The sequence below is a fragment of the Eptatretus burgeri genome, chromosome 11, assembly GCF_056783735.1.
Source record: "Eptatretus burgeri isolate ZD-2024b chromosome 11, Ebu_testis_v1, whole genome shotgun sequence".
NCBI classification, from domain to species: Eukaryota; Metazoa; Chordata; class Myxini; order Myxiniformes; family Myxinidae; genus Eptatretus; species Eptatretus burgeri.
Genome location: NC_140971.1, coordinates 96,300,694 through 96,327,565, shown reverse-complemented (window position 1 = coordinate 96,327,565; position 26,872 = coordinate 96,300,694). Strand labels below are relative to the sequence as shown.

Sequence of the window (26,872 nt, the reverse complement as noted above, 5' to 3'; positions counted from 1 at the left end):
GTAAGGGACCCGTACTATCGGATTAATCTGAAAGGTATGACCTAAATTCCGGGTGTTCGGTGGAGCCGACTCAACTGCTCCATCTTACGGTCGTGCTCACCACCAAGACCCGGCCCCACAACAGTATCTTCACCACTGTATGTGTTTGTCTGTGGCCGTTGTAGTTTTTTTTAAATTGTGATATGAAATATAAGTAAAAAGAGTCAGTATAATCCATTTCATTGTGTCTGCTTGTGCTACTTCTGTGAATATATTGTTGTGGTTACCAGATTCGCAAACCACCATTCAGGTCCCTTAGGTGAGGTATCTCGGTAAGTACATGTGTAGTTAGGCCCAAACCCGTTGTCTAGTGGGAATACATGTCATTTATACGTGCTGCGACTCTTCAGGATAGCCGTTTTTCTTTTACTATCTTTATTTTGGACCAACCGCCATGATCACAACCACAACATCAACCACCGACCACAACCACCGCTTCACCACAACCGCCACGACCTTCACGCACACCTCACAACCGTAGCATCGCCACCGTTCTTGCCCCGCTGTGGGTACCGGTGTTGGACTCGTGTAGAGCGCGCGTCGAACAGCGTGTACAAAATCACGGATTTTCTGCTTCAAAAACGGATCAAAAACGACACACGCCCACTTTTTGCCGTCCAATCGGTGAGCGAGGGGCGATTTGGCCCCGCCTCCAGAACGATCGATATATGCAAATTTGTGGATCAAAAAGCCTTCACGCCCACTTTTTCTCGGGCCAATGGGGAGCGAGGTGAAAGGTCAAAGGGAGGGGGTCAAAGGCAAAGTTACGGGGGGATAAAAGGACGGTGTTCGTCAGTCAGAGGAGAGTCGCAAAGGAGAGTCAGCAGAACGGGAACGAGAGAGTCGCAAACAAGAACGGGTCGGAGAGTCAAGAAGAGGAGAGTCGGAAGCAGAGGGTCAAGACTTCGCGGGCGGTGGAGCTGCTCGTCGTGTGCGTTGGAGTCGGAACGGAGGGGACGGAGCTGTGGAAAGGCGGCGACACCAGACGAGGGGGTGCTCGCGTCGTGCAGGAAGCTGCACCCGAGGGAGGCCGACAGCGCGACCTGGCCGAGGTGGAGACGCTCGTCGCATATAATAAAGATCCTCTATACCCCGAGCATCAGCAACCCCCTCCTGTTTCCCCCCGCGCTGAGATAGTGCGACCAAGGGGGCCCCGTTCCCACCCCCTGCCAGGCACTGTCCACGAGGCCCGCGGGTTGCGGGGCCATCGCCGCTCCGCGTCTCATCACCAGACGGGTAGGCCCGACCCGGTCTCGGCCTCAGGCCGCCTCATTCTTGAGGGTATTTCTTTTCCTTGGTTTTGGGTATGTGTTGTCGGCGCCGTCTGTGAAGTAGAATTGTATAAGTGTTGCCGTGTGCTCGGTAGTCGGTATTAGCTCTGCACTGTGTTTTCACTTTTGTATTTGCTTTTTGTGTAAATGGAATTGTGTTTTCTTTTTTTTGTGTGCATTTGGTGGAATTGTATTTGTGTGCTTCCCGTGTGCCGAGAATAAATGTGCTTTATTGTTGAACTGTTCTCCCGCTTCGCTTCGTCTTTTCCCCCATTGAATCCCCATCTTGCTTCACGTAAAGGGTTGGTAGTGGGCTGAATACGCCCGATAATTAATCGAACCGTCGAGGTCGACGATAACACCGCTCGGTTATTCTGATAGTACGGAACGGGTCGCTTAAGTGGCCCGTGTCCGAAGTCGACCTGCGGCGAGGTGCGATCGCCCGGTCTACCCTCCGCGTGGGTACTTAGGTAGGTCGAATTTGGCGAGCAACCCTATCCCACGCGGGGGCTGATTGGCTCGATCGCGGTGAGACCGAAAGGTCCACCCGTGACTGGTTCCCGGCGTTAGTCCGAGAGGGTCACGACTGGATTGTCTGTCCGGTGGGCGACGTGCCGCGATTCGAGTTACGTGGCCGTTCGCACGCCGGCGGGCGCGAAGACCGCAACACTGGTGTCAGGTCGTGCGATACAAATTCATCGCCCTCCTCGCGGCACTGGTATTGGAGAGCGGGACAACAGGCTCTCCTGTCTCCAGCGAAATTCACGGGAATCGGTCCAGGGGTGAGAGAAGCGACCCCCGATTCCCTCCAAATTACGAGTGAGCAAATTAACCCTTTAAGAGAAGCAAGATGGCGTCTCAAGGCGAGCGGGAGCCGGGGGTATTGGAAATGTATATGTGTAGTAATGTAGAATCCATGGTCCAGGATGGAATCCCCGAGCAGGAAATGTTGATTGTGCAGGAACACGGACTCGCCCAACTGAACCCAGGGCCCGAGGTGGGTGCGGCAGCGGCCGCGGTGTATGACACCTCCCCCCCCCTCTCCACCAAAACCCTTCCCCAACCCCTGCCGAAACGGCTCACTTGAGTGCATCCGACATGGCCCAGCTATTCACCATGCTGGCACAAATGAATGCGGCAATGACAAATGAAATAAAAAACGAAATGAAAGACATGAACAAACAAATAAACGAAAAGATGGATACATTCACAAACGAAATAAAACGCATGAAAACTAAAATGGAAACAAACATGAAGGAAGAAACGAGAAAGCTACGGGGTGAGACGCAGAACATGGGCCGATGCCTGCAGGCGGGCATGAAGGCCGTGAGCAGGGAACTTAAAATGGCGACTCCACGTGTCGGAACAAACGAGCTGGAAGGGGGTGCAACGGCTGACAGGCCCGCGGTGGAGGCGGGTAAGGAAAAAGTAATTCGGGAGACAAGAGACGAGGTGAAAGTAATTGGGAGGGAGAGAAAAGAACAATTAATACGGAAAGCAAGGATGAGGTACGCGGAGATCGTGAAAGAGCAAGGAGTGAAAAACAGGGAAGGACGGGAGCGACTTAAAGAGAAAGCAAGGTTGACCGACATAAAGATAAGGGAAAGACGCCAGAAAGAAGCAGAGACCAATAAACACGATGAAGACGGGGTAAGTGACGCGCACACACACACGGAGGTAGTGGAGGACAATGGGGGTGAGCTCGCGGAGCGTGTGGGGACCCGGTGCGAGCACCTGGATGGCCTCCTCCAGGAACGAGGGGAGGGAGTATGCCCCCTTGAGGCGAGTCACGACCAGGTGAGTTCGGTCGTGCTTTGCGAGGTTGAGGGGACGGGTGCTGTGAACGAGTGCACGGAGAGCTTGGGGGGTGTAGAGGCCCCGGAGACCCTTGTGGGGACACAAATCCCCAGTGTGGTTGTCCCTGTGTGTGTGGTGCAAGGTGTGAGTGCGGCACCGTGTGTGGAAGCGACCCCGTGTGTGATTGGTGTGGTGGCGATGGTGCCGGAGTACGTGCTTCCCAGCACGCCGTGTGTGGATGAGGCACGGAGTGTGAGTGAGGCACCGCGGGTTAGTGCCCCCGCGTGTGTGGGTGAGGCACCATGTGTGGAAGAGACCGCGTGTGTGAGTGTCGCCGTGTGTATGAGTGAGGAACCGCGGGTGAGTGCCCTCGCGTGTGTGGGTGAGGCACCGCGGGTGAGTGCCCCCGCGTGTGTAAGTAGTATGGTTTGTGTGAGTAGTGAGGCACGCGTGAGTGAACGGCCGAGTGTAAGGGAGACCGTGTGTGTGAGAGAGCGGTATGAGAGGGAGATGTCGGTTGGCATGCGGGAGCACGCAGCCGCGTCTCCCGGTGTGAGTTTAATGGTGTGGACTGTGTGCGTCGTAACACGCAGGTATGCGTGTGTGGAATGGAGACGGAGACGGCGACAGAGGAGAGAAAGCCGGGAAGCGGCTGTAGTTGTTTCGAGGACCGTGCCGGGTTCACCCAGCAGTGAGCACGCGATTCGTGCTGTGCAACGCACGAGACCACCACGTGCTCGCTTGCGAGAGTGAAGTCCCGGTCCGGAAACGCACGCGGTGGATTTGCCGATCCCGCGGACGGACAAAGTTTAGGCAGGTAAACGGATTTGGACCGGACGGGTTCTCCACGCGATCGTGTGTGTTGAGCTCCAACGGGCAAAGCACATGTGTTCGCGTGGGGAACCCCTCGAGACGTGTGGCTTGTGTTTTTTTTTTATGCGCACGGTGACGTCATGGCTGCACGTGGGGTTGGAATCCGGCAGGAGGGGTATCTCTGCCGGATGGCACCGTCCAAGGAGGGACGAGGAACACGTGCAGCTGCATGACGTCACGGGCAGGTGCAAAGTGCGCGAGCTCTGAGTTGCCGCGCAGGTGCTGCGCATGGAAAAAAAAAAATAAAAAAGCAAGCCCCACTTTCGGGTGCACAGGATTCCTGGGCAAGGGGTGAAAGACCCCCTTACCCTGGGCACAGGATGAAAACTAGTTAGGGGGAAGGGTTAGCTTAGTTAGACCGACTTCATGGGGCAGGGGTAAGTCCTCATGGAGTCCGTGGAATGGATTAGTTAGAGGGATTGTAGCCAGATTTAGGTTGGGAAATGAAATGATTTATTTGGAGACAGTGACAGACTGGTGAATGTGTAGTGGGGACGTAGCTTAGCTACGTAGTGTTAAAAGGAACGTGCTGTAGTTTAAGGGACGACGAGGGAGCACGAGTTAGTTAGGGGAGGTAGTTAGAAGGATGGCAGAGTTCAGTGGTGTGTGTGTTGAAGAGTTGGTGAGTTATGAGGTGAAGACATGTTGAGTGAGGTGGAAGCATGTGCTTGGTGAGTGAGTGAGGCCAGCGGGTCTGTGTGTGTGGAGTGAATGGGGAATGCATGGTGCGATGAGTGATTGGGGGGAGGAGTGACTCCCGCCCAAGGGACCCCGGGGTCAGAGTAAAGTGAGTTAGCTGGGTTAGTCAAATTGAAAAATGGAGGTCGTTTTGTTGTTGGTGGGAAAGTAGGCTCGAGACCCATTTGGAGGGGTGCAGGAGCCCTGTTGACGGGCTTGGGAGCGTGGCTGCGAAAGGTGAGTATCGCTGAGTGGGTACCCCGGGCACCAGGCTAGTCGGCCGTGGTAGGCCATGGGCCCATGGGGGGCCGGGATAGAGTAGTGGGCACGGGTGCGCCTGCTTGGTGCGGGGGCCCAGGGCGCCATTAGCCGCGTGGGCAGTGTTGTGGGCACGGGTGACCCTCGGAAAGGGGCCCGGGAGGCCGGCCTGCCACGTGTGCGTTTCAGGGGAGGTGCCATGGGGGGCACTCCCCGGTGTTAGGGAGCTGGTAGGCTCGGAGGCAGTGTAGTGCCCGGGGGTGCCATAGCGGGAGAATCGGCAGAGGGTCGTGCCTGCCAAAGGGAGCCACGTGTCCCAGCCAGGAGACCGTGTGAGGGCACGGAGAGAAAATTGGGGGGCGAGGCCCGAAATTGTGAGGACACCAACACAGGCGACGGGAATCTGGGTTGTTAGAACCAATAGTTTAAGCGAGAGGCGCTTGTTGAAAGCCCCGGGGTAGTTTAACAGTTAAATGGATAGGGTAGATTAGGAGATGTACCCCTCCGCACCATCCATCCCCTCGCTCTCGTTGTGGGCCGCTGGACCCACTTGGGTTATAGATCGCTGAACTCTGGGGAGGCCATTCTGAGGCTTCGTTGGGCCTCGACACAGGACGTTAGCTCTCCCTTGTTCCCCTCCGGGAAGGGAACGTAGGGGTTGGGAGTAGGCTAGGTGACAGAATAGGTTAGCCGAACAAGGACGATAAAGGGGGTTAGGGGACGATTTATAGTGGGGAAGTAAAAATAAAAAAAAAATAAAAAAAATTAAGGGGGCTAAATTGGTTTTTCACAAATTAAGGGAGTGGGTATGTACAGTGACAGGCAAAGGCGATAGGTTGGGAGGGAGACAGGTAGGTAGGTCCGAGCCCGCCCTCCAAGTGGCCAGCACCACCGCACTCCCTCCACCAACCTCCACTGAACGGCAAAGGCTGGCCAGCTTCATCGGCTGGCTGTTTTTCTTCAAGGCCGGTGCCGGCCAACTTCATCGGCAGCTGTTGTTTTGCTGCAAGGCCTGTGCCATCGGCTGGTCGGGTTTTGCTTCAAGGCCTGTGCCGGCCAGTTCATCTGCCGGCTGTGTTTGCCTGCAGCGGCCTTCTTCTGCGGGCTGTGTTTGCCTGCTGCCTTTGCCATGCCATGCCACTGCCCACGTTCACCAGCCCCGTTCAATTTTTGCTTTGCCCCCCCTGTTCATTTCCATGTGCGCCAGGATCCGCAAGGCAACAGTTTGCAAGCTGCAAGAACTGCCCTGTTGGCAGCGACAACACGGGCCTGCAGTGGCGGCCCGTGCACCGTGTTTGTGTTCATGCATCCATTCGTTGTGCTCATTGCGTGTGCCACTTGAGCTGGCACGGAGACTGCGTTTGTGCAGCCCAAGCACCGTTGTGGTTCACTGCGTTCAGTTCAAAAGGGAAGGCCTTGGACTGCGTGTGAGCAGCCGGCCACGTTCCCTGTCACCTGCATTGTTTGAGCCAGAGACTGCATGCGGGCAGCCTGGCTCCCTGCTAACTGCTTTCTTTTTGCAGAGTTCAATGATCCTGGGCCATGGTTTAGTGTAAAATTTGTAAGTTAAGGTAAGATGTACTGTAAATATGAGTGCGCCCCCGGCATGTATGTCTTAGCGCCGGCAATTTTATTTAAGTCGTCCGTGTGAGTGAGTTTGTTTAGGTAGTTACGCAGCCCTCAGGTTATTTATTTTGGGGACACGAATACCATGAATGTCGCACTCAGGGATCCGTAGGTAAAATGTACTAGGGGAAAACTACACATGATGGCACACGAAAATTTGACGACTCGGGACGAGTCTGTAAAAAGGGAAGGGGGTAGTGTTGTGGTTACCAGATTCGCAAACCACCATTCAGGTCCCTTAGGTGAGGTATCTCGGTAAGTACATGTGTAGTTAGGCCCAAACCCGTTGTCTAGTGGGAATACATGTCATTTATACGTGCTGCGACTCTTCAGGATAGCCGTTTTTCTTTTACTATCTTTATTTTGGACCAACCGCCATGATCACAACCACAACATCAACCACCGACCACAACCACCGCTTCACCACAACCGCCACGACCTTCACGCACACCTCACAACCGTAGCATCGCCACCGTTCTTGCCCCGCTGTGGGTACCGGTGTTGGACTCGTGTAGAGCGCGCGTCGAACAGCGTGTACAAAATCACGGATTTTCTGCTTCAAAAACGGATCAAAAACGACACACGCCCACTTTTTGCCGTCCAATCGGTGAGCGAGGGGCGATTTGGCCCCGCCTCCAGAACGATCGATATATGCAAATTTGTGGATCAAAAGCCTTCACGCCCACTTTTTCTCGCGCCAATGGGGAGCGAGGTGAAAGGTCAAAGGGAGGGGGTCAAAGGCAACGTTACCGGGGGATAAAAGGACGGTGTTCGTCAGTCAGAGGAGAGTCGCAAAGGAGAGTCAGCAGAACGGGAACGAGAGAGTCGCAAACAAGAACGGGTCGGAGAGTCAAGAAGAGGAGAGTCGGAAGCAGAGGGTCAAGACTTCGCGGGCGGTGGAGCTGCTCGTCGTGTGCGTTGGAGTCGGAACGGAGGGGACGGAGCTGTGGAAAGGCGGCGACACCAGACGAGGGGGTGCTCGCGTCGTGCAGGAAGCTGCACCCGAGGGAGGCCGACAGCGCGACCTGGCCGAGGTGGAGACGCTCGTCGCATATAATAAAGATCCTCTATACCCCGAGCATCAGCAACCCCCTCCTGTTTCCCCCCGCGCTGAGATAGTGCGACCAAGGGGGCCCCGTTCCCACCCCCTGCCAGGCACTGTCCACGAGGCCCGCGGGTTGCGGGGCCATCGCCGCTCCGCGTCTCATCACCAGACGGGTAGGCGCGACCCGGTCTCGGCCTCAGGCCGCCTCATTCTTGAGGGTATTTCTTTTCCTTGGTTTTGGGTATGTGTTGTCGGCGCCGTCTGTGAAGTAGAATTGTATAAGTGTTGCCGTGTGCTCGGTAGTCGGTATTAGCTCTGCACTGTGTTTTCACTTTTGTATTTGCTTTTTGTGTAAATGGAATTGTGTTTTCTTTTTTTTGTGTGCATTTGGTGGAATTGTATTTGTGTGCTTCCCGTGTGCCGAGAATAAATGTGCTTTATTGTTGAACTGTTCTCCCGCTTCGCTTCGTCTTTTCCCCCATTGAATCCCCATCTTGCTTCACGTAAAGGGTTGGTAGTGGGCTGAATACGCCCGATAATTAATCGAACCGTCGAGGTCGACGATAACACCGCTCGGTTATTCTGATAGTACGGAACGGGTCGCTTAAGTGGCCCGTGTCCGAAGTCGACCTGCGGCGAGGTGCGATCGCCCGGTCTACCCTCCGCGTGGGTACTTAGGTAGGTCGAATTTGGCGAGCAACCCTATCCCACGCGGGGGCTGATTGGCTCGATCGCGGTGAGACCGAAAGGTCCACCCGTGACTGGTTCCCGGCGTTAGTCCGAGAGGGTCACGACTGGATTGTCCGTCCGGTGGGCGACGTGCCGCGATTCGAGTTACGTGGCCGTTCGCACGCCGGCGGGCGCGAAGACCGCAACAATATTCTGTGTAGTTTTGCACAACAGCTGATTGCATATGGATTATTAAATAAAATTGTAAGTGGAAGACATCTTTGTTTTGTTCTTATATTGATTTCACATTCAATGAACTATAATAATATTCAGTACTGTACACTTAAACATCAGGGGGGTGGGGCGTTGTATCAGAGATCGGCCGTTAGGGGGGCCGGGGGCAAAACGGTTCAAGAACCATTGCACTAGTGGATGAGCACATGGCAACAAAGCAGGTAACAACTCTGTTTTGATTGACATCATAAAGTCTGACAGTTACAGGGTTCATTTTCTTTATATCTGGGTCATTTACACCATCGATGTAAACTGACAATGGGCGGACCTTCATGGTTTCAAGGTCTTTTATCAACACAAGTGCAACAGCTTGATTTGGTGTACAAGTGCCTTTTGTTGATGCAGAATGATACTTGGCTGCAAATTTGGAATCAGAAAAACTACTTCTGATTGTAGGTGGCAGGAGATGATGAAAGGGATCATGAAAGGAACGTTACAACTGGCAGTTAAGAAATTTTCACCTCTGCCTCAGTTCTCTTCATGGCATGTCTTTAATGCGGTGCATTGACCTTTTGCCTGCCTTGGATTGTTCCTTCAGTGCTTTGGCCTGGTCTTGATGACTTTTTGACTTGGAGGGCTTGATGATATCCTGCTTTTCCATATGATCGCACTTCCGTTTCTTGTCATATACGTTGCAACAAAGTCTATGTGAAGAGAATGCAACATCATTGCCATTCTAAAGCTATTTTGCATTGTACGATTAATTTTCATCACATTAAAATATTATCCGATGTACCATTCTCTGTGTTATGCTGGGTGATTTGCCATTCCTTTCACAGCAGTAGTTATAGCAGGAATTTGTAATTTGTTCATGGTGCCGGCGATAGCTCGCCAACTCTTCACAAAAGACGCCGTATGATCTTTAACGTCCACCAACTAATGTCAGCAGACAGGACGCCCAATTTAACGTGCATCCGAGGGATGGCACACACATCAATGAATCACCTGCCTGTGAAACACTGCAATGATAGTTTATCGCTTGGTCAGGATTCAAACCCAGGCGGAGGTAATAACAAAACGTGGACAAAAAATAATTCCCGGGTTCATCAGGGCAGTTCATGGGAACGAGATGTTGATTGTTTGAGGGATACCTCAAAGGTAACTTTCCACAATAAAAGTGACTTTCTTAAATCCTCAACTTAATTTCTCCTTCAGTGTTATGATTTGTCAATTTATAAATTGATACTTCAAAACTCTTTCACCACCACAATGAGGAACGTTTCAGAATGCTTTCTTGCAGAATAATCTCCCCATCATGAATTTATATATTGGCCAAAAATGGTCTTGATTACAAATGAGCTTCATTTTTACCAAGCATAAGATGTAAGCACTGTAATTGACATTGGTCTTTCTTCTCTCGTAGAAATGCCATGATCTCAGGTCTTCAAGAGATTGAGAAGTGCCGACATCAGTTGAATGACGTGCATGTTCCACTGGAGGTGTTTGAGTGAGTTCATGTGGCTGCTCATATCATTGTTTGATTGAGTTGGTGTTCCGTTTTATTTGGATTCTTGGAATACCAAGAATTTATTTTTGATTTGATGATATACTTTGAGAAATGTTTGTAATTATTTGTACACTATTACGAAAAGCATTATGGTTCTTTATTTCATTGGTTTCGGACATTGACACCACCTGTAATTCTTTCAGCACACCGCTTAATTTTGTTAACCAGTTTATTCCTTCTTGCATCCAGCTGTCCTATCCTACATCTCGATGCTGGTGCATTGATGCATGTGGAGAGAAGATTCCCAGGAAACAACCATCTCTCCCTAACCCATCACGCTCTTCCCTAACCCATCACGCTCTTCCCTAACCCATAATTCTCTTCCCAAACCCACCCCTCTCTTCCCAAACCCACCCCTCTCTTCCCAAACTCACCACTCTCTTCCCAAACTCACCACTCTCTTCCCAAACTCACCACTCTCTTCCCAAACTCACCACTCTCTTCCCAAACTCACCACTCTCTTCCCAAACTCACCACTCTCTTCCCAAACTCACCACTCTCTTCCCAAACTCACCCCTCCCCTTCATCAGTCAGAGATTGCTCACTACATCTTGTGAAGTTCTTTCCCATGAAGTTGGAGAAGTACACAGCCAATCTTGGTACCTCCTCTGCAGTTGGACATGATTATATTTATGTTCCCACCATCATACCTGTGCTTTGGCGAACTTCTCCTCTTCTTTTTTTTGCTAATTCCCAGATGTTACTCTGATAGTTGCCTTCTTTCATCCTGGAAGGTTGACAAAATTTCCCATATCCACAATAAAGGTGGCAAGACATCCCCTCAACGACGGACCAGTTATAACCTCCTGATCTTAAGCAAAGTAATGGAATTTATCTTTCTCCAAGTCTCTGATGTCTGATCTTCAGTTCAGTTTCAGTCCTAGCTTCTTCAAGCTCAAAGCATTGATGCTCCAAATTTCAAGAGGTCAGTGCCTTCAATGTTGTCGAGCACTTAAACTTGCTGTCCAAGCTGTCAGTAAATGTTTTTCAGGGTGCCCTCCCTTGAATGGCCATCCTTTTTTCATCCATAAATACAGACAATGTGTCACTTTAGATGTGCTCTACCTCTTGAAGCTGGCTTCCCGCCATTCTCATTCTTCCACCATCTGCCAGTGCAGCTTTTTGGGACCTACAGTATCTTATTGGTCCACATCAATAACTTCTGTTTCCCTGGAATGTCCTTTCCACCACTAACCCTTTTTTTTCTTTCCCTAACCCTTTTTCCTTTCTGCCACTCCAATTCTCATGCTGTAATGTGTTTGTGTGTGTGTGCTGTTTGTCCTCCACCCCTCTGTCAGTCTGTCATCCTGCCATCCTCTGCTGCTTAGCTTCGCGATGAGGCTTGTGTTCAAGGTCAGCCTTGGGGAAATTAGTAACGATGTCAGTCAGTGTGTTCTTGTCAGATAGTTTAAAAATGTCATTTCTGAATTTGGTGATCCCAAGATCAAAAGCATCAACACATTTTTCATGTTTGCCATTTAATGCAACTATTTCTTCTTCTTTTGCTTCCTCTTCTTCTTCTTCTTCCTCTTTTCCCTCTTCTTCTTTTTATTTCTACTCTTCTTCTTTTTCCTCTTCTTCTCCTTCTTCTTCTTCTTCTGCTTCCTCTTCTTCCTTTTCTTCTTTTTATTCCTCTTCTTCTTTTTATTCTCTTCTTTTTATTCCTCTTCTTCTTTTTCTTCTTCTTCTTCTTCTTTTTATTCTTCTTCTTCTTCTCTAACAATTCTTCTTATCCCTAAAAGCAACTAAGATTTCTGTTCTTGTTGCTTGATAAATTCCCAACCCCCTCCGAGTATTGTAGCAGAACCAATATTGCAGCTTTGTCCAACAAATCATAACAAGAGGGAGAATTGCTTTGGTCCCTGTTCCCTACTGGTCCCAATGAAGAAGAAGAAACCCAATATCACCTGTTTGGGTCGATTTGGCAAAATAAAAGGAAAAGCTATTTTCATTTACTGTTATCTTTTGTAGATGAGAAACCCATAACGACAACTAGGATAACAAACCGCAGAAAAAAATTAGTTTGCTTTAACGTGCGCTTGAGCTGATACCGGAACCAAAATGAAGAAGATGAAACATTTCTAACCCACCATGTTTCGCTCGTTTCTGGGCTTTGCCTATTTCATATTAAAAAATAACCCGATGTACATACATGAAGCAAAAACATGCATTCGGCTTATGTACGTACCGAATACATCGTGGTTGTATACCTGGGATCATTCGAATTGCCCTGGGCCATGGACTAACACCCAAGCCTGAGGCCTGGGGCCTGCCGATCTTGCTGCTTCATGCAATGGTAACGCATGATTTTATTGGGGGTGAAGTCAGGCCAGCTGTCCAGCCAATGGGTGTAAAGCAGTGGGGTGGAGTCAGGGCAGCTGAACACTGACCTATATATATATATATATATATATATATATATATATATATATATATATATATATATATATATATATATATATATATATATATATATATATATATATATATATACATTATGTGATGTTTTCTAAGTTTGAAAAGGGCATAACTGTGAAAAATTGATGAAATGGCTTGAAACTGCAATTTCTTCTGTAACTTATAAAGCCATGTACCAAGTTTCAGTTGAATATGTTAAAGGGTATGGGAAAAAGTCTGAAAAAAAACATCCCCAGGAATACCTCTGGCTACGGCTTCCCCTCCACTCCCACCTTATGTTTATATGTGTACTGTACCGTCCACCAAACAGTGATGACATCTCACTATCCGAAGACGTGGACCAACTTCTTTCTTCTCATCCAAACTCTCTCTTTCTCATATGTGGTGACTTCAATTGTCATCATGCCTGTTGGCTTGGTGTGGGTACCTCTCTCACCTGTCATGGCACTTCAGCAAAAGACTTCTGCGACTCATTGGGACTGACTCAATTGGTCAATTTCCCAACCCGGATCTCAACCAACGGTACTCTATCTCTTCTGGATCTGATTTTGACAAATTTCCCCGCAAATATCTGCTGTTCTTCCTCTGCTCCATTCGGTTCTTCTGACCACGTGCTTGTCAAAGTAGACCTCTCTGGCTGTTATCAGAGAACCACCTCAGCGCCGTTGAGTCAGGCACTTCACTCAGGCCGACTGGCAGGGTCTCCAAGCAGCCATAAAACTTCAAGACTGGCCTCCCATACATCGCTACTTTCTCCAACATCACAAACTGGTCCAACACGTAGAACATGTCTTTCAATCCTGATAATTCTCACAGTCTCACTATGTCTCTCTGAAAGGACCGTTTGGAACCCCCCCCCCCCCCTGCTCCAATCTACGTTCTCAAAAATTCTCTGGAAGAAGTCCTTTCATTCAAGCCTCTGAGTCTCACTATCTGCCATGATCTTTCCTGGGAATGCCACATTTCCAACCAGGCCTCCAAAGCCAGTCGCCGACTGGGCATCCTCCGTCATGCAAAGTCCTTCCTCGGTCCACCTGAGCTCCGAACCACGTACAAAGCTTTCGTCCGCATCCTGATGGAGTACTGCTCTCCCCTCTGTGCGGGTGCTCCTGCCTCCCACCTGTCTCGGCTTCACGCTGTGGAAACCAAAGCAATTCGGATCATTGGTATCTCCCGCAATGAGGCTGAGTCTTTAGGCCTCTCACTCTCTCGCAAGTAGGCACATTGGTGGTCTTTCTGTCTTCCACCGTTTCCTCTCCAGTCTCCCCCCCCCCCCCGCTCTGTCTGCGATTTGTCCCCAACATATTTCTGCAGGGCACTCAAGGTCCGCCAACAACCCCCTTCTAGTAAAACTACCAAAATCACGAATCACTGCTCACCTTCACTCTTTTATTCCTCTTTTTTTCCCTGCCTTTGGAATAAAGTCCCTCACTCTGTTCAATCCCATTCTTCCCTCCAGACCTACAAAACAGCTGTTCACCACCACCTCTTATCGTTCCCCATCCAAATCCTCAATCTTTAATACCCCCGTTGATAAACCCCAAACCCACCTCCTTCAAATTCCCTGCTTTCCTTCCTAAAAGTCCCTGTAATGTCCATCTTGTATACCACGTGTTCCCCGCCCCATCCTTTCCCTTCCACAGATCTTCTCATGTCTCTGTTCCCCAATGTTTTGTCCTTCCCACTCCCGCCCCTCTTGTCTCATGCCCGCCTTGCTCTGCGTTGTGTGTTCGCTCTCATACGACCCTCGACTAGGTACACAAAAAAATTTAAAAATCACAGGTGGGATGGACAGACGGGGAACAAACCTATAGTCCCCTCCAGTGAAATTGGTAGTGGACGAATAAGACACTCCACGATAGTTACTCTGCCATTGAGGAAATCAATGTCAGGTCAGGTATGGGAGCATGCACCAGAGCAGCGCGTCGCTGCGTCCACTTTCCGCCGGTACTCCAGGGGCCTCCGTCTGGCCATCCCCCAGGCAGATGCCTGGCCCATCCCCATCTGCTTGAGATGCCGATCAACCTGCTGCAACCACGAGGCACGTGGTCGGCCCATTGGCCTCTTCCACTCATGAGACTCCCTCGCTGAGAGAATCTGGTGAGCAGGATCAGCGTCAGGAAAACGAGCCACATGTCCATACAGCCGCAGCTGACGCTGACGGACTATGCAGCTAACAAATCTCAATTGAGTCTCTCTCAGCAACCGCTTGTTGGACACAAAGTCCGACCAGCAATAGCCAAGGATTCTCCAAAGAGACCAGGTCTCCATCTCCGTCAACGTCTTATTAAGACGTCCGTCTTATTAAGTCTCCGTCTCAGATCCTTGGTCAGAGTCCAAGTCTTGCATCCATAGAGCAAGACTGGAGGAACCAAGGACCTGAAGACTCGGACTTTCGTCCTCCCGCACAGGTACTGGCAGCGCCACACCCCATTATCCAGTGAATCCATGATTCCCCAGGCCCAACTCAGACATCTATTGACCTCTGACTCATAGCCAGCAGAGACATGGATATCACTGCCAAGGTCAGTGAATCTCTCCACGACCTCAACATCCTCACCACAAACAGGCACAGACAGAACAGCAGCATCTAAGATGTCATTGAAAGCCTGGATCTTAGTTTTGACCCAGGAACCCCATAGTCCCAACGGTTCTGACTCCTCATTCAGCACCTCGAGGGCCCCCAAAAGGATATCTAAAGTCTCCGCAAAGATGACTGCATTATCTGCGAAATCAAGGTCAGAGATCTTGACATTCCCAAACGATGCACCGCAGCTTGATCTCTCCGACATCCTCCCCAGAATCCAGTCCATTCAAGTGCTGAAAAGTGTGGGGGCTGGTACACACCACTGATGAACTCCAGCAACAACTGGAAATAAGTCAGAGATGGTAACACCACATCTCACAGCACTCTCAGTACCAGAGTAGAGTTCAGACATCAGATCGATCAGTTTTGGTGGCACCCCACGAAGACCAAGAATCCTCCAGAGGACATCCCGATTCACTGAATCGAACGCTTTACAGAGATCAACATAGGCTGCGAGCAGCCCCTGCCGAAACTCTCGTCTGCGTTCGGTGAGGACCCGAAGAGCAAGGATACGGTCAATCGTTGACCTCTTTGGTGTGAAGCCTGACTGCTCTGGACGCTGATGCAAAAGCAAATGGTGGCGAACCATATCAAAAATTATCCGAGCAAAGACCTTGCCCGGCACTGAGGGCAGCATCACCCCTCGATAGTTGTTGCAGTCTTGGCTATCACCCTTCCCTTTCCAGAGAGGGACAACAAGGCCCCTCTTCCAGTCAGTTGGGATGATGCCTGTTTTCCAGGCAGAGCACAGAACTGCATGCAACGACACGAGTGCAGCATTTCCACCAGCCTTGAGAAGTTCGGCATGGATGCCACAGATCCCTGGAGCTTTACCACATTTCAACCGGTTCACCGCAGCCTGTGTTTCTTCAAGCGAAGGTGGACCACAGTTGATTGGAGGGTCAGCAACAGGGATTGTAACACCCCTGATGTCCAACTCGACAGCTGGTGGATCAGCCTAGTACAACCGCTCAAAGTAACCGGCCCAGCGGGCCTTCACTTCAGACTCCTCTGTGAAGAGCCTACCACTCTCTGCTCTAACTGCAGTACACCGAGGGATGGGCTTGGATGAACGCAATGCGTGAATTCCCCTGTTAGCAGGACGAGAATCCCTTGACCACAGGTGATGCTCTACCCACTCACAGATTCCTTGCACATAGGCCTCCTTGTCCACCCTTAGCGCACGTACAGTTTTCCCTGAACTCCCTGCTCCCTGAACAGCTCAGCTCTGCCATTCAGCCTGGCCCTGCGACTATGGTCAATGGTATCCAGTGTCCCTTGAGAGACAAAATTCTTCTTTGCCCTATGGTGAGTTCCAAGATATCCACCGGCAACATCAAGGACAGTGGTCTTGAAGGCCATCCACAACTCTTCAGGACCTCCCAAAGCACCCCAAATCTCCACTCAGCTTGTTCGCAAACGCCTAAGCTTCCCTCTCATCCTTGAGCTTGCCAACATTCAGCCGAGGCTGTGATGTTTCCATTCTCCCAGATTTAAGGTGCAGCTTTAGAGTTGCTACAACAAGCCTGTGGTCAGTATTGAGGAACTGAGCACTCCGGTAGACCCTGCAGTTCTGGATCATCCTCCAGCAACCATCAGCGAGGACATGGTCAATCTCCTTTGCCACACCGTCAGCATTGGAATACCAAGTCCATCGATGAGCTTGTGGGCGCTGAAACCATGAACCGGCCACCCTAAGTCAATGACTTCTTGCAAAGTCAAGGAACTTAGTGCTATTCTGGTTCATAGTTCCTGACCCATGGGGACCAACACACGTCTCATAACCATCTCTATCAGTTCCACTCGATGCATTGAAATCCCCCAAGACTAGAAATGTATCTCGTCTGGGGCACTGATCAACCACAGACTCGAGCGTGACATAGAATGCATCCTTCACGGTGAGATCACTCGCCTCAGTCGGAGCATAAACAGAGACCAGCGAAATGACACCTAAGGAGTGACGAATCCTTAATCTCATAATACGCTCGTTGACCGGTGTTACCTCAATTATCATTGGAGTCAGCTTATTGGACACAGCTACAGCAACTCCTTGGGTATGGTAACCATCAGAGCGACCAGACCAATAGTAGGTATAACCACCCACCATGATCTCACTGCAATCCGGTCTCCGAACCTCAGAGAGTGCTGCAATACCGATGTCCAAACGCTTGAGCTCAGATGATAACAGAGACAGGTGATCATCCTCTCTTCAGGATACGACATTCCAGGCACCCACCCGAAGGGACCGCCTCAGGTTAACCCAAGGAGACTGCTGTCTGGTGGATGACACCTCAGCACCACTAGGACACGCTCTCCGCAACTGACCCAGGAATATTACCCCGTGGTTTCCCTCCTATCATCAAATATTGGGGGTCCTGAAGGCTTTGCCCCAATCCCGTCATCTGGTGAGCTGCCCTATGAAGGGAAGCTGCACAGGAGGTACTCCCACGGAGTCGGTTTTCAGATTTCTTTGCATTTTTGTGTTTTGTGGAATGAAGGGTTTTACAGTGGCCGGAGTTGAAATCCTGCCACCAACCTAATAAAAAGTAACCCAACTGCAGGAGGATGTCCGCAGACACAGTTGGGCACTAGATATGGATGGCCGTTGGCTCACATTGAGCTCCTCCCGCCTTTGACAGGTTTTGTTTTTAATCCTGCTGGGTGTCCATATCCAAATACCCTCCTCACCAAAAAACCTGGTGGGGGAGAAGGTTTCGTTGCCGACAGTCCGACCATGGAACAGGTTAGTACAGGTTTACATGATACCTGTAGCAAGTCACGCATTTAAGCTGGTCTGACCTGATTCAGAAATCAAGGGCCAATGGGAAAAGGGGATTTTGGTTTGTGGGCTTCGAGAAAATATAGAGGAAGGTCGGTGGAAGCCAGAAATATGCATGTCATAATTGAAATAAACATGTAAAGTATAAATGAAAGCATGTAAGTTTTGAAATAAACTTGGAAATAAAATAAATGCAGTTTAAGATAAACAAAAACACAAGTATTTTACCTTTTAATTTTCTCCAAAATAGCGAGTTGGTTGAGGGTAAACATATTCCATACTCTGCTGTAAATAGAAAACACAAGACCAGAGGGGGGAATGGGGAGGTTAGAAAGATGTGGATGTTGAACTTGAGATGGCTGTTGGATTATCGGGACCACAACGATGGTGCCTGCTGCATTGCCACATAGAAGAAGGATAAGACGATCATTAGCCACCTTGACCCTGAGCAAATATTTCCTGCTTGCAATCTAAGTATGAGATGGCATCCTCTTACAAAATAATCCCGTTTCTTTGGCGTTAAAAACCTGCTCCGACATAAATCCCTTCACTTTGATTAGTTGCATGAGCTGCGGTGCATAGCGGTTTTTTCACAGTATCATGGTTTACCATGGTTGAACTGGAGCCTTCAGCCCCAGGTGCCTCATGGAAACGTTGGTAAATCTGTTATTTCTCACGTATCATTAGTCCACTCAAAGGGGTAAATCTGCAATCGTTTCTCCCATATACAGGTAGTCGTCAACTTACGACTGTTCGACTTTACGACCACTTTACGACCACGACCACTTTACGAGTTTACGACCAGATTGCTCTGCGTCTCCACCCACTCAGACTGCTCAGTTTCCGCCCCAGCACCCGCCATTGCTAGCGTGTTAACGTGGTCTCAAGATGTCTCAAGATGTCACCCCAAGATGTTTACCAAGAGGAAATTATCTTCTACTCCTCAACCTGCCAAGAAGGAAAGAAAGGCCATTGATCTTGCCACGAAAATGCAGGTGATCAAACAGTATGAAGGAGGAAAGAAAGTGAATGCGATCACACGTGATTGCACGTGATCTTAAGTTATCACACTCTACTGTGTTGACGATTTTGAAAGACAAAGAAAGGATTCGTGAAGCTGTGAAAGGTTCTGCACCCATGCGATCGACAATTATAACAACGCAACGGACCGGGCCGTTGCCGCAAAAAGCATAACATGTTTTGTATTTTTTGTATTTTTGTATGTTTTTGCAAATATTAAACCAATTGTACTATAGTATTGTAGTGTTTGACTTGAACAAAGAAAATGTTAACAAAATATGACTTACAGATGATTATTATATCATTATACAGTATAATATACATACAGTAATTTTTGCATAGGCCTATACACTATAAATAAAGGTTTGCCGACTTACGACCAAATCGACTTACGACTGATCGGTCGGAACCGATCGCGGTCGTAAGTCGACGACTACCTGTACTGGTCTACTCAAAGGGGTAGTTCCGCATTTTCACCTCTTGCCAACGTAGCAATGATTCAATTTTTTTCACACAATGTCCAGACCTTTCTCTGTCTTTTGGCACAAACAATTTTGAACATCGTTTTACATTTTGGCACCATCATTAACTGTTGTGTGGCCAATAGATCTTGTGGATCTAGTATTACAGGCAAACCGTATGCCGTTTCCTTTCGATGGTGATTCATTATTAAACTTGGCTTCATTCTGTATGCTGGTCTGATGACTGCAATTAACTGTGCACGAGAAACCAGAAAAAGCTCATCATGGGAGGTAATCATACACGCGGATGCACACAATGACTCATCTCAGCTCAAAATCCACAATTGGCCAAAACAAAATACCAGCGACAGCTAATTCGGAACAATAGGTTGCTCTTGATTGGTCGAAACCCGCGATATTAGAACTCGCGATATTTGAGGGTTTATTGTACAGTGTACATTCCAACATCATCTTATTAGTGCTTGCTTTGCTGTGTTTATTTCAGGTACATTGATCAAGGGAAGAACCCGCAGTTGTACACTAAGGAGTGTCTTGAGCGAGCCATGGGCAAGAATGAGCAAGTCAAAGGAAAGATTGATACATTAGTGGTGAGCATGGATATTGCTTTCATGACGATGATGTTATCTTTCCGAATAATCATGCAAAATCATGCAAAATAATTGCCGTATTACTCTCAAGCAACAAAAATATGCAGCCTTTCTTTTTTTCTGTTTTTTTTTTTTAAGTGCTTGCATTGTATACTTTGTGTGTTGTTTAAAACACCTGGTATGCAATGGGTATATGTCACGAGGGCTTGAGAGCAAGGCCGTTGATGTGTTTTTTTTTGTTCACACCACAACCTCATACCCACCTCCCATCACAGTTTATTCAACCCCTCCCAACCCCTCACACCCCTCCAAACCCCACTCACCCAACACCTCACACCCACTCACATCCTGTGAGCTAACCATTAGCTTCTTCTTTCTCTTAATCTACCTCTACCTTCCCCATTTATTTACACTACAGTTCCTTATGCCTATGTATTGCATCACTTCGTCAACATGTATGTCACCTTGATATTTGATGCTTTAGTTAATTGATGTGTTCGTTTGCTTTTGTTATTCATTTAGATGGTTTTTACTTTTTTATTGATGATGGTTGGAGTTGTAGGATTAAATGAAATAGCGGTTTAAATTTATGATTTAACCGATTAATCGCCAATAGATTCTTGGTAACACGGCTTTGTCATTGGTCTTCTGATTTAGGCCCACCCTCACTCTGCCTTGTGCTTTTTGGGGGGATGTTTACTGAGAGGTTTCACACTGGAGAAGGGTTAGCGGAGACATGAGCTGTTAGGTTCTGTGTTGCAAACGGAAACGTCGATTATTCTAATAAACTCAGCATGAAGAACTTCATATTAATTCTCATTGTATACATTGTATATATAAATATATTGTCATGGACCCGGGGTCCTGGGGAAACCACGGGAATCGCAGACCATCTCACACGAATAACTTTGTGTTGCGGCAGGTCGCTAATCGACCACGAATGCCAATAACTTGACCATGTGATCCAGGGTCCTCTGTCTGACAGCCGTTCACCTTAGGAACACGTGATAGCCTTATCGGGGAATCGCGCCCTCTATGCGTACTTGCGTTGCTTAAAGAGCAGGTTTTGGGTCGCTGATGACTTCACGTGATTCGAAGGTTGCAATCACATTAATAATCGTTGGGCAATTATTTTCTTACATTTGAAACTCAAAATATGCTAAAATTAACTTTTAAGTCAAAACTTTTGTCAGTGATCGAAAAACAGACCGGAATTTACCGAAGATGCTATGATGTCACGTTCTCCGAAAACTTCGTGAACATTCGGAAACAGCGTGTGAACAATGGCGAGATGCGAATCAGAGAGTGATTTCAGCGGCGATGAAATTGAGTGTTTTCATTCCGATATTGCCAAGGACGAGTCGGAGGATGATGGGAATTTATACTATGGAGTTTCTGGTCCTGAGCCATATAAGTTTGAGCCACTTGCAAGTGCCAGAAAACGGCCTATTTCGTGTACAAGTGGCAGGACTGACTGCCTGGCAGTTCACACTGACAGACTCCACCAGACAGATTGGTTTGTAAATTTTCATTTTTTTGTTCGATGCATAAAATAATGTAAAGTTTGATTCGTCTGTGACTTGATATAATAATTTTAACCCTCTCGTCACTCAAGAGTCAGAAATAGAATGGATCAATAATGGACCCAAATATATTATACACCGTAGCCTTGGCGTTGAAGTCTTTCTGCCAGCTGAGCTTGACCCCAGCGAAAGTGAACAGTTAGAACAAACCCCAACTTTCAAGAGACTGTTGTGGCATATAAATACCAAAACATGTTTAGTCTCATTGGGAAATATTCTACCAAATTTAGAAAAAAAAAGTGGAAAATTGATCAATTTTTTTACAATTGAAATGAAATAGCCCAATTTGCTGATGCTGTTAAAAAAGTAATTTAATCAACAATAAGTTGATTTGTTGAGAAATTTTTTTCATGCTTGTGTTTTTCAGAAAGTTTATTTATGTTTTTCATGTACTATTTAAGAATACATTTTCAGGTTTTTCTCACTTAAACTCAACATTTGATTCTGTGACAGAGCAGTATCTGGAGAACTTGTCAACCAACAACTCATATTCACAGAGTGGTGATCAGATGTGTTGATGCCTTCGTAATCCTCGGCTGTGAAATGGTCACCACAAATGACAAGTCTATCCAAAGGGTCCTCTTTACCCGTTTTGTTTGGACAAATCTTATCCACTGCCAGCGAATGTTTGATTCCTTCGGGAATCGGTGGGAGCGATTACCCGTTTTCCAGCCATTTTCGCAAAACATGACGACACACGTATGAGGAATGATGTACAAATATTCAAATAACTTTGTTCTACAACAATTCAACATAAAAAATAATATAGACAGTTGCAAACTCAAAAAAGCAAAAAAATGGCCCGCTGAACTGAACACTTCTTCAATGAGTGAGTGAGCGTCCGCTTTGTTTTGGAGAACGTGACGTCACCATCCATATATGGCACGTGGCTGTTTTTTTTCAACAGCCTCGAGAAATAACAACTTCGGAGTTAAATTTCATTAATCTACCCAATAGTTAGGCTACCACAATAGTTTGCATCGAACTATTTATTGCACATATAATCATATTAATAAATTTTCAGAACATGCTTGGTGACCCGCAACCTGCTCTTTAAGTTACTTACCGAGCAGAGCTGCCAAGTAGGCACCGGCTATACAATCTTAACTTATGTTATGACGGGCGCCATCACACACACAAAAACCCGAGAAAAATTTTAGATAGCCCAGAGAGATAAGTAGTTGAGGATTAGTGACCTCTCAATACCTGGCATGGTCAGTGGACCAGCGCAACCCAAAACGCTGAGGAATAGGAAAGAGGGAGAAATATTGAGGGTGTCTATCGTGTGGGAGTGTGAGGTGCAAGTGTAATGAAACGTGGGCTGTATCGTGGTGTAAGAGGAAGATGTGAGGAGCGAGTTAGTATGGTTCACTTGTTGGGTTCACTCTTGGGTTTGCTCTGAAAAGAATGGTTGGTCACGCTGAAAAGAACAGTTGGTCAGACTTGCCCGTGCCGATTGCTCTTGTGCGTCCACAGTGGATGAGAGATATATGATAGAGAAAGATGCGTAAGAGAAAGACCCGATCGTAATAGTGTAAGAATCTGTACGTGTAAACGTTGCTCCTGGATGCAGATGAACTGAGCGTCGATAGAATGAGAGGAGCCCCGGCTCGTAGTAGTCACTCGTGATTCTGCACTTGACCTCGCTGACTCGCAGCGCCACTCTCTCGGTGCCGACACTTGCCCTCCTTGCGCCCTCTGCCGCTTCCTGTTTCCCCGGTGAGGTCTAAAGTCCGCCACAGTCCCTTGGCATGTCTGGCGAGGTCTGCGTCTGGCACGTTCTCTGAAGTTTCTTGGCGAGTCTGATGTCTGGCGAGTTCTCTCTCCTGGTAATTCTGACTAAACTGAGCTGATTTGCTCTTTGACCAATTTCCTTGAAAATATCTGCTGTTCTTTCTCTGCTCCAATTGGTTCATCTGACCACCTGCATGTCAGAGTGAACATCACTCTGGCTGTTATTAGAGAACCAACTCAATGCCGTCAAGTCTGGAATTTCACTCAGGCCAACTGGCAAGGACTTCTAGACTGGTCGCCCATCGCCACTTTCTCTGACATAAATTAATCCTTGGAATTCTTTCCAAGAAACTTGCTCTCTCTCTCATACTCAGATTTATCCCATCTCGTCTTCAGTTGTCCTACCCTTCCTTCCATCCATGGTACACTGAAGCTTGTGATGAGGCAGTTGTCCTGAAACAACTTGCCTTCGCCTCATGGAAGGCAAATCTAACTGAAGGCAATCTAGGTTCCTTCGACAAAGCTCGGAACAAGTGTGTGTCTACCCTGAGGAGAGCCAGGAAACAACATCTTTCTAATCTCCAGTTTTAATTCTAAGACCTGTCTCCCACCTCCAAATCCTGGTGGCATCTAGTTAAGTCTCTTTCTTGTGTATGTTCCCCCTCCACCCCCTCCCTTTCCCAAAATGGCCACACAGCTGACGCTGCACGTGAAAAGGCTGACTGCCTAAACTCTGTGCTTGCTTTTAAATCTTGTGTCCCAAACTGATCGCTTTCTGTACCCACCTTACCCAGTCGCACCGAGATGTTCCTGGACTCTGTGTCCTTTTCTCCTGACAGTGTGGAGAGCTTGCTGTCAAACCTCAACTCTGATTCTGCAACCTGTCCAGACAGCATCAGCCCACGTGTCCTAAATACCTGCTCTGCTGCTCTTGCTCACTCTCTCTGTGTTCCACTCACTCTCTAATTTGCTCAGTCATCTGCCATCTGCTTGGAAATCAGCAAACATTACCGCCCTGCATAAAAAGGTGCAAAAACAGATCCCTGCCACTACAGACCAATCAGCCTTCTCCCAATCATCAGCAAGGTTATGGAATCCACCATCACGCCGACATTAAATTCTTCCTATTCTCCAATGGCCTGATTTTCGATCATCAATTTGTATTCAGACCAGGTCACTCTGCACTGGACTTGCTGCTCCTGTTTTCCCAACAATGATAGAGGTCCTCAATGCCAGACGTAAGATCAGAGCCATCTCCCTATACATATCGCATGCTTTCGATATGGTCTGGCACCCTGCCCTGCTCACCAAACTCTCTTCCTATGGCATCCAAGGCAATCTCCATTCATGGCTCACAGACTTCCTCTCCTGTCGCAGTCAACTTGTGGCCCTTAATGGAATTATCTCATCCCCTTTTCCTGTCAAGGCTGGAGTTCCTCAAGGCAGTGCTTTGGGCCCTTGGTTTTTTTCTGGTTTTCATTGATGATCTCTCCAACTCTCTGGAAAATCCTCTTTATCTCTTTGCTGATGACTCCACCCTCTGCTGTACCATCTGTCATCCCTCAGATCGGCAAGCAGCAGCCTCTTCACCCTCTGCAGATCTGGATAAAATCACAAGCTGGTCAAACACGTGGAACATATCTTTCAATCCTGACAAATCTCACACTCCAACTTTGTCTCTCCGAAAGGACCATCTGGAATCCCCCCCCTACAATCTACTTTTTCAACAATACTCTGGAAGAAGTCCTTTCATTCAAACTTTTGGGCCTCACTATCTGTCATGATCTTTCCTGGGAAAGCCACATTTCCAACCTGGCCTCCAAAGCTAGTCGTTGACTGGGAATCCATCCATCCATCCATTGGGACCATACTCTCTGCAGAGCGTTGGTGCTGCCTGAGCAGTCTCCTGGGCTATTGGGCACAATCCTGGCCGGGTAGCCACTCCGACACAGAATACCAGCAAGCTGGTATTCATTTTGCTGACCTCGGAAGGATGACAGGCAGATTCGACCCCACCTGGTATTAATTAAACATCCAAGCAGGATTTGAACTCAGGATCCTTGGATCCCAAGCCCACCACTCTAACCATTAAGCCAACACCAGGCATACTGGGCATCCTCCGTCGTGCAAACTCCTTCTTTGGCACACCTGAGCTCCAGACCACATACAAAGCTTTCATCCTCAGCCTGATGGAGTACTGCTGTCCGCTCTGGGCTGGTGCTCCCGTTTCTCACCTTTCTTGGCTTCACACTGTGGAAACCAAGGCGTGGGATCATTGATATCTCTTGCGATGAGGCTGAGTCTTTGGGTCTCTCACTCTCTCACCGCAGGCAGGTCGGTGATATTTCTGTCTTCTACCGTCTCCTCTCCGGTCTCGCCCCCGCCGCTCTGTCTGCTATCTGTCCTGCCCCTATATCCGCAGGGTGCTCAAGGTCCACCAGCAACCCCATTCTAGTAAATGTACCAAAATCAAGAATCACTGCTCACCTTCATTCTTTCATTCCTCTTTTTTCATGCCTTTGGAACAAACTCCCACACTCTCTTCAATCCCACTCTTCCCTCCAGGTCTTCAAAGCAGCTGTTCACCACCATCTCGTATCTTCCCCCATCCAAAAACCACTATCTTTTCTACCCCCGTTAATCCATCCTTCAGCCACCTCCTTCAAATCCTCTGTTTTCCTTCCTGAAAGTCCCTGTTATGTCCATCTTGTTTACCCTGTGTACCCCACCCCATCCCTCTCCCTTCTACAGATCTCCTCATGTCTCTGTTCCCCACTGTTTTGTGCTTCCCTCTCCCGACTCTCTTGTCTCCTGCTCCCATTGTTATATGTTTTGTGTGTTTGCTTTTATACGAGACTTGACATCGTATATTAAAAGAAATAAATAATGAAATGAAACGGAATTTCGGTGGGTAGCTTGCCTGTTATTTTATCATTACTCGTGCTGAATTGTTTGTGTCTTTGCTGTTGATTTTATTGATGTGTTGATTGGTTACATTGTGACTGGTCACAAAGTTTATCAAAGTTGTATAGTTTTAGTTTTTGAGCAATTTCCTTCAATGTTTTGGGTTGCTTTTGAAATATTCCAAGGTAATCATTGAAATTTGCATGCACCTGGTGGTCTCATAATGATTCTTTTTACTTTTTTATATCTCTGCAGAAATTTCGTGGCCAGTTAATATCAGAGCTCACCAAGGTCTTTCCAGACGAGATGGCCAAGTACAAGGCGATTCGAAGAGAGGACGTACCGGGATCGTGAAGTTTGATGCTCATAAACCTCCTCATCCATTCATGACAAGGAATAGTTTAATTAATTGCTTGGCAGCTGTAATTTTTTTAGAGGCTTATGGTTATTTGTATTGTATTTTCACTTTTGTGTTGAATAAAAATTGTCTTGTAAGTTGTGGGACATTTTTTCAATGGGCAGGTTATTAGTGATGGGGTTTTTACCTCCATCACCGAAGGTGGACGGAGGTTAAGTTTTCACCCCTGTTTGTGTGTCTGTCTTTATCTGCATGTGAGCAGTATAGCTCAAAAAGTTGTTGACTGATTATGACAAATTTGGTGGATGAGATGGGTCGGTGACAAGAACAAGGCGATTCGATTTTGGTTCAGGTCCGGATGCA

The 26,872-nt window shown here is 48.0% G+C and overlaps 1 protein-coding gene across 1 annotated transcript in view; it reads left to right on the top strand.

The window, feature by feature from the left end:
- MED10 (mediator complex subunit 10) overlaps window positions 1-26,646 on the top strand; it is a 49,153-nt gene extending 22,507 nt beyond the window's left edge. The window contains exons 2-4 of the mRNA XM_085847524.1: window positions 9,914-9,997; window positions 19,828-19,930; window positions 26,407-26,646. Of these exons, the coding sequence (XP_085703650.1) occupies window positions 9,914-9,997; window positions 19,828-19,930; window positions 26,407-26,505 (286 nt within the window). The 3' untranslated portion in view covers window positions 26,506-26,646. The remainder of the gene's footprint in view (window positions 1-9,913; window positions 9,998-19,827; window positions 19,931-26,406) is intronic.
- Window positions 26,647-26,872: the final 226 nt, after the last annotated feature.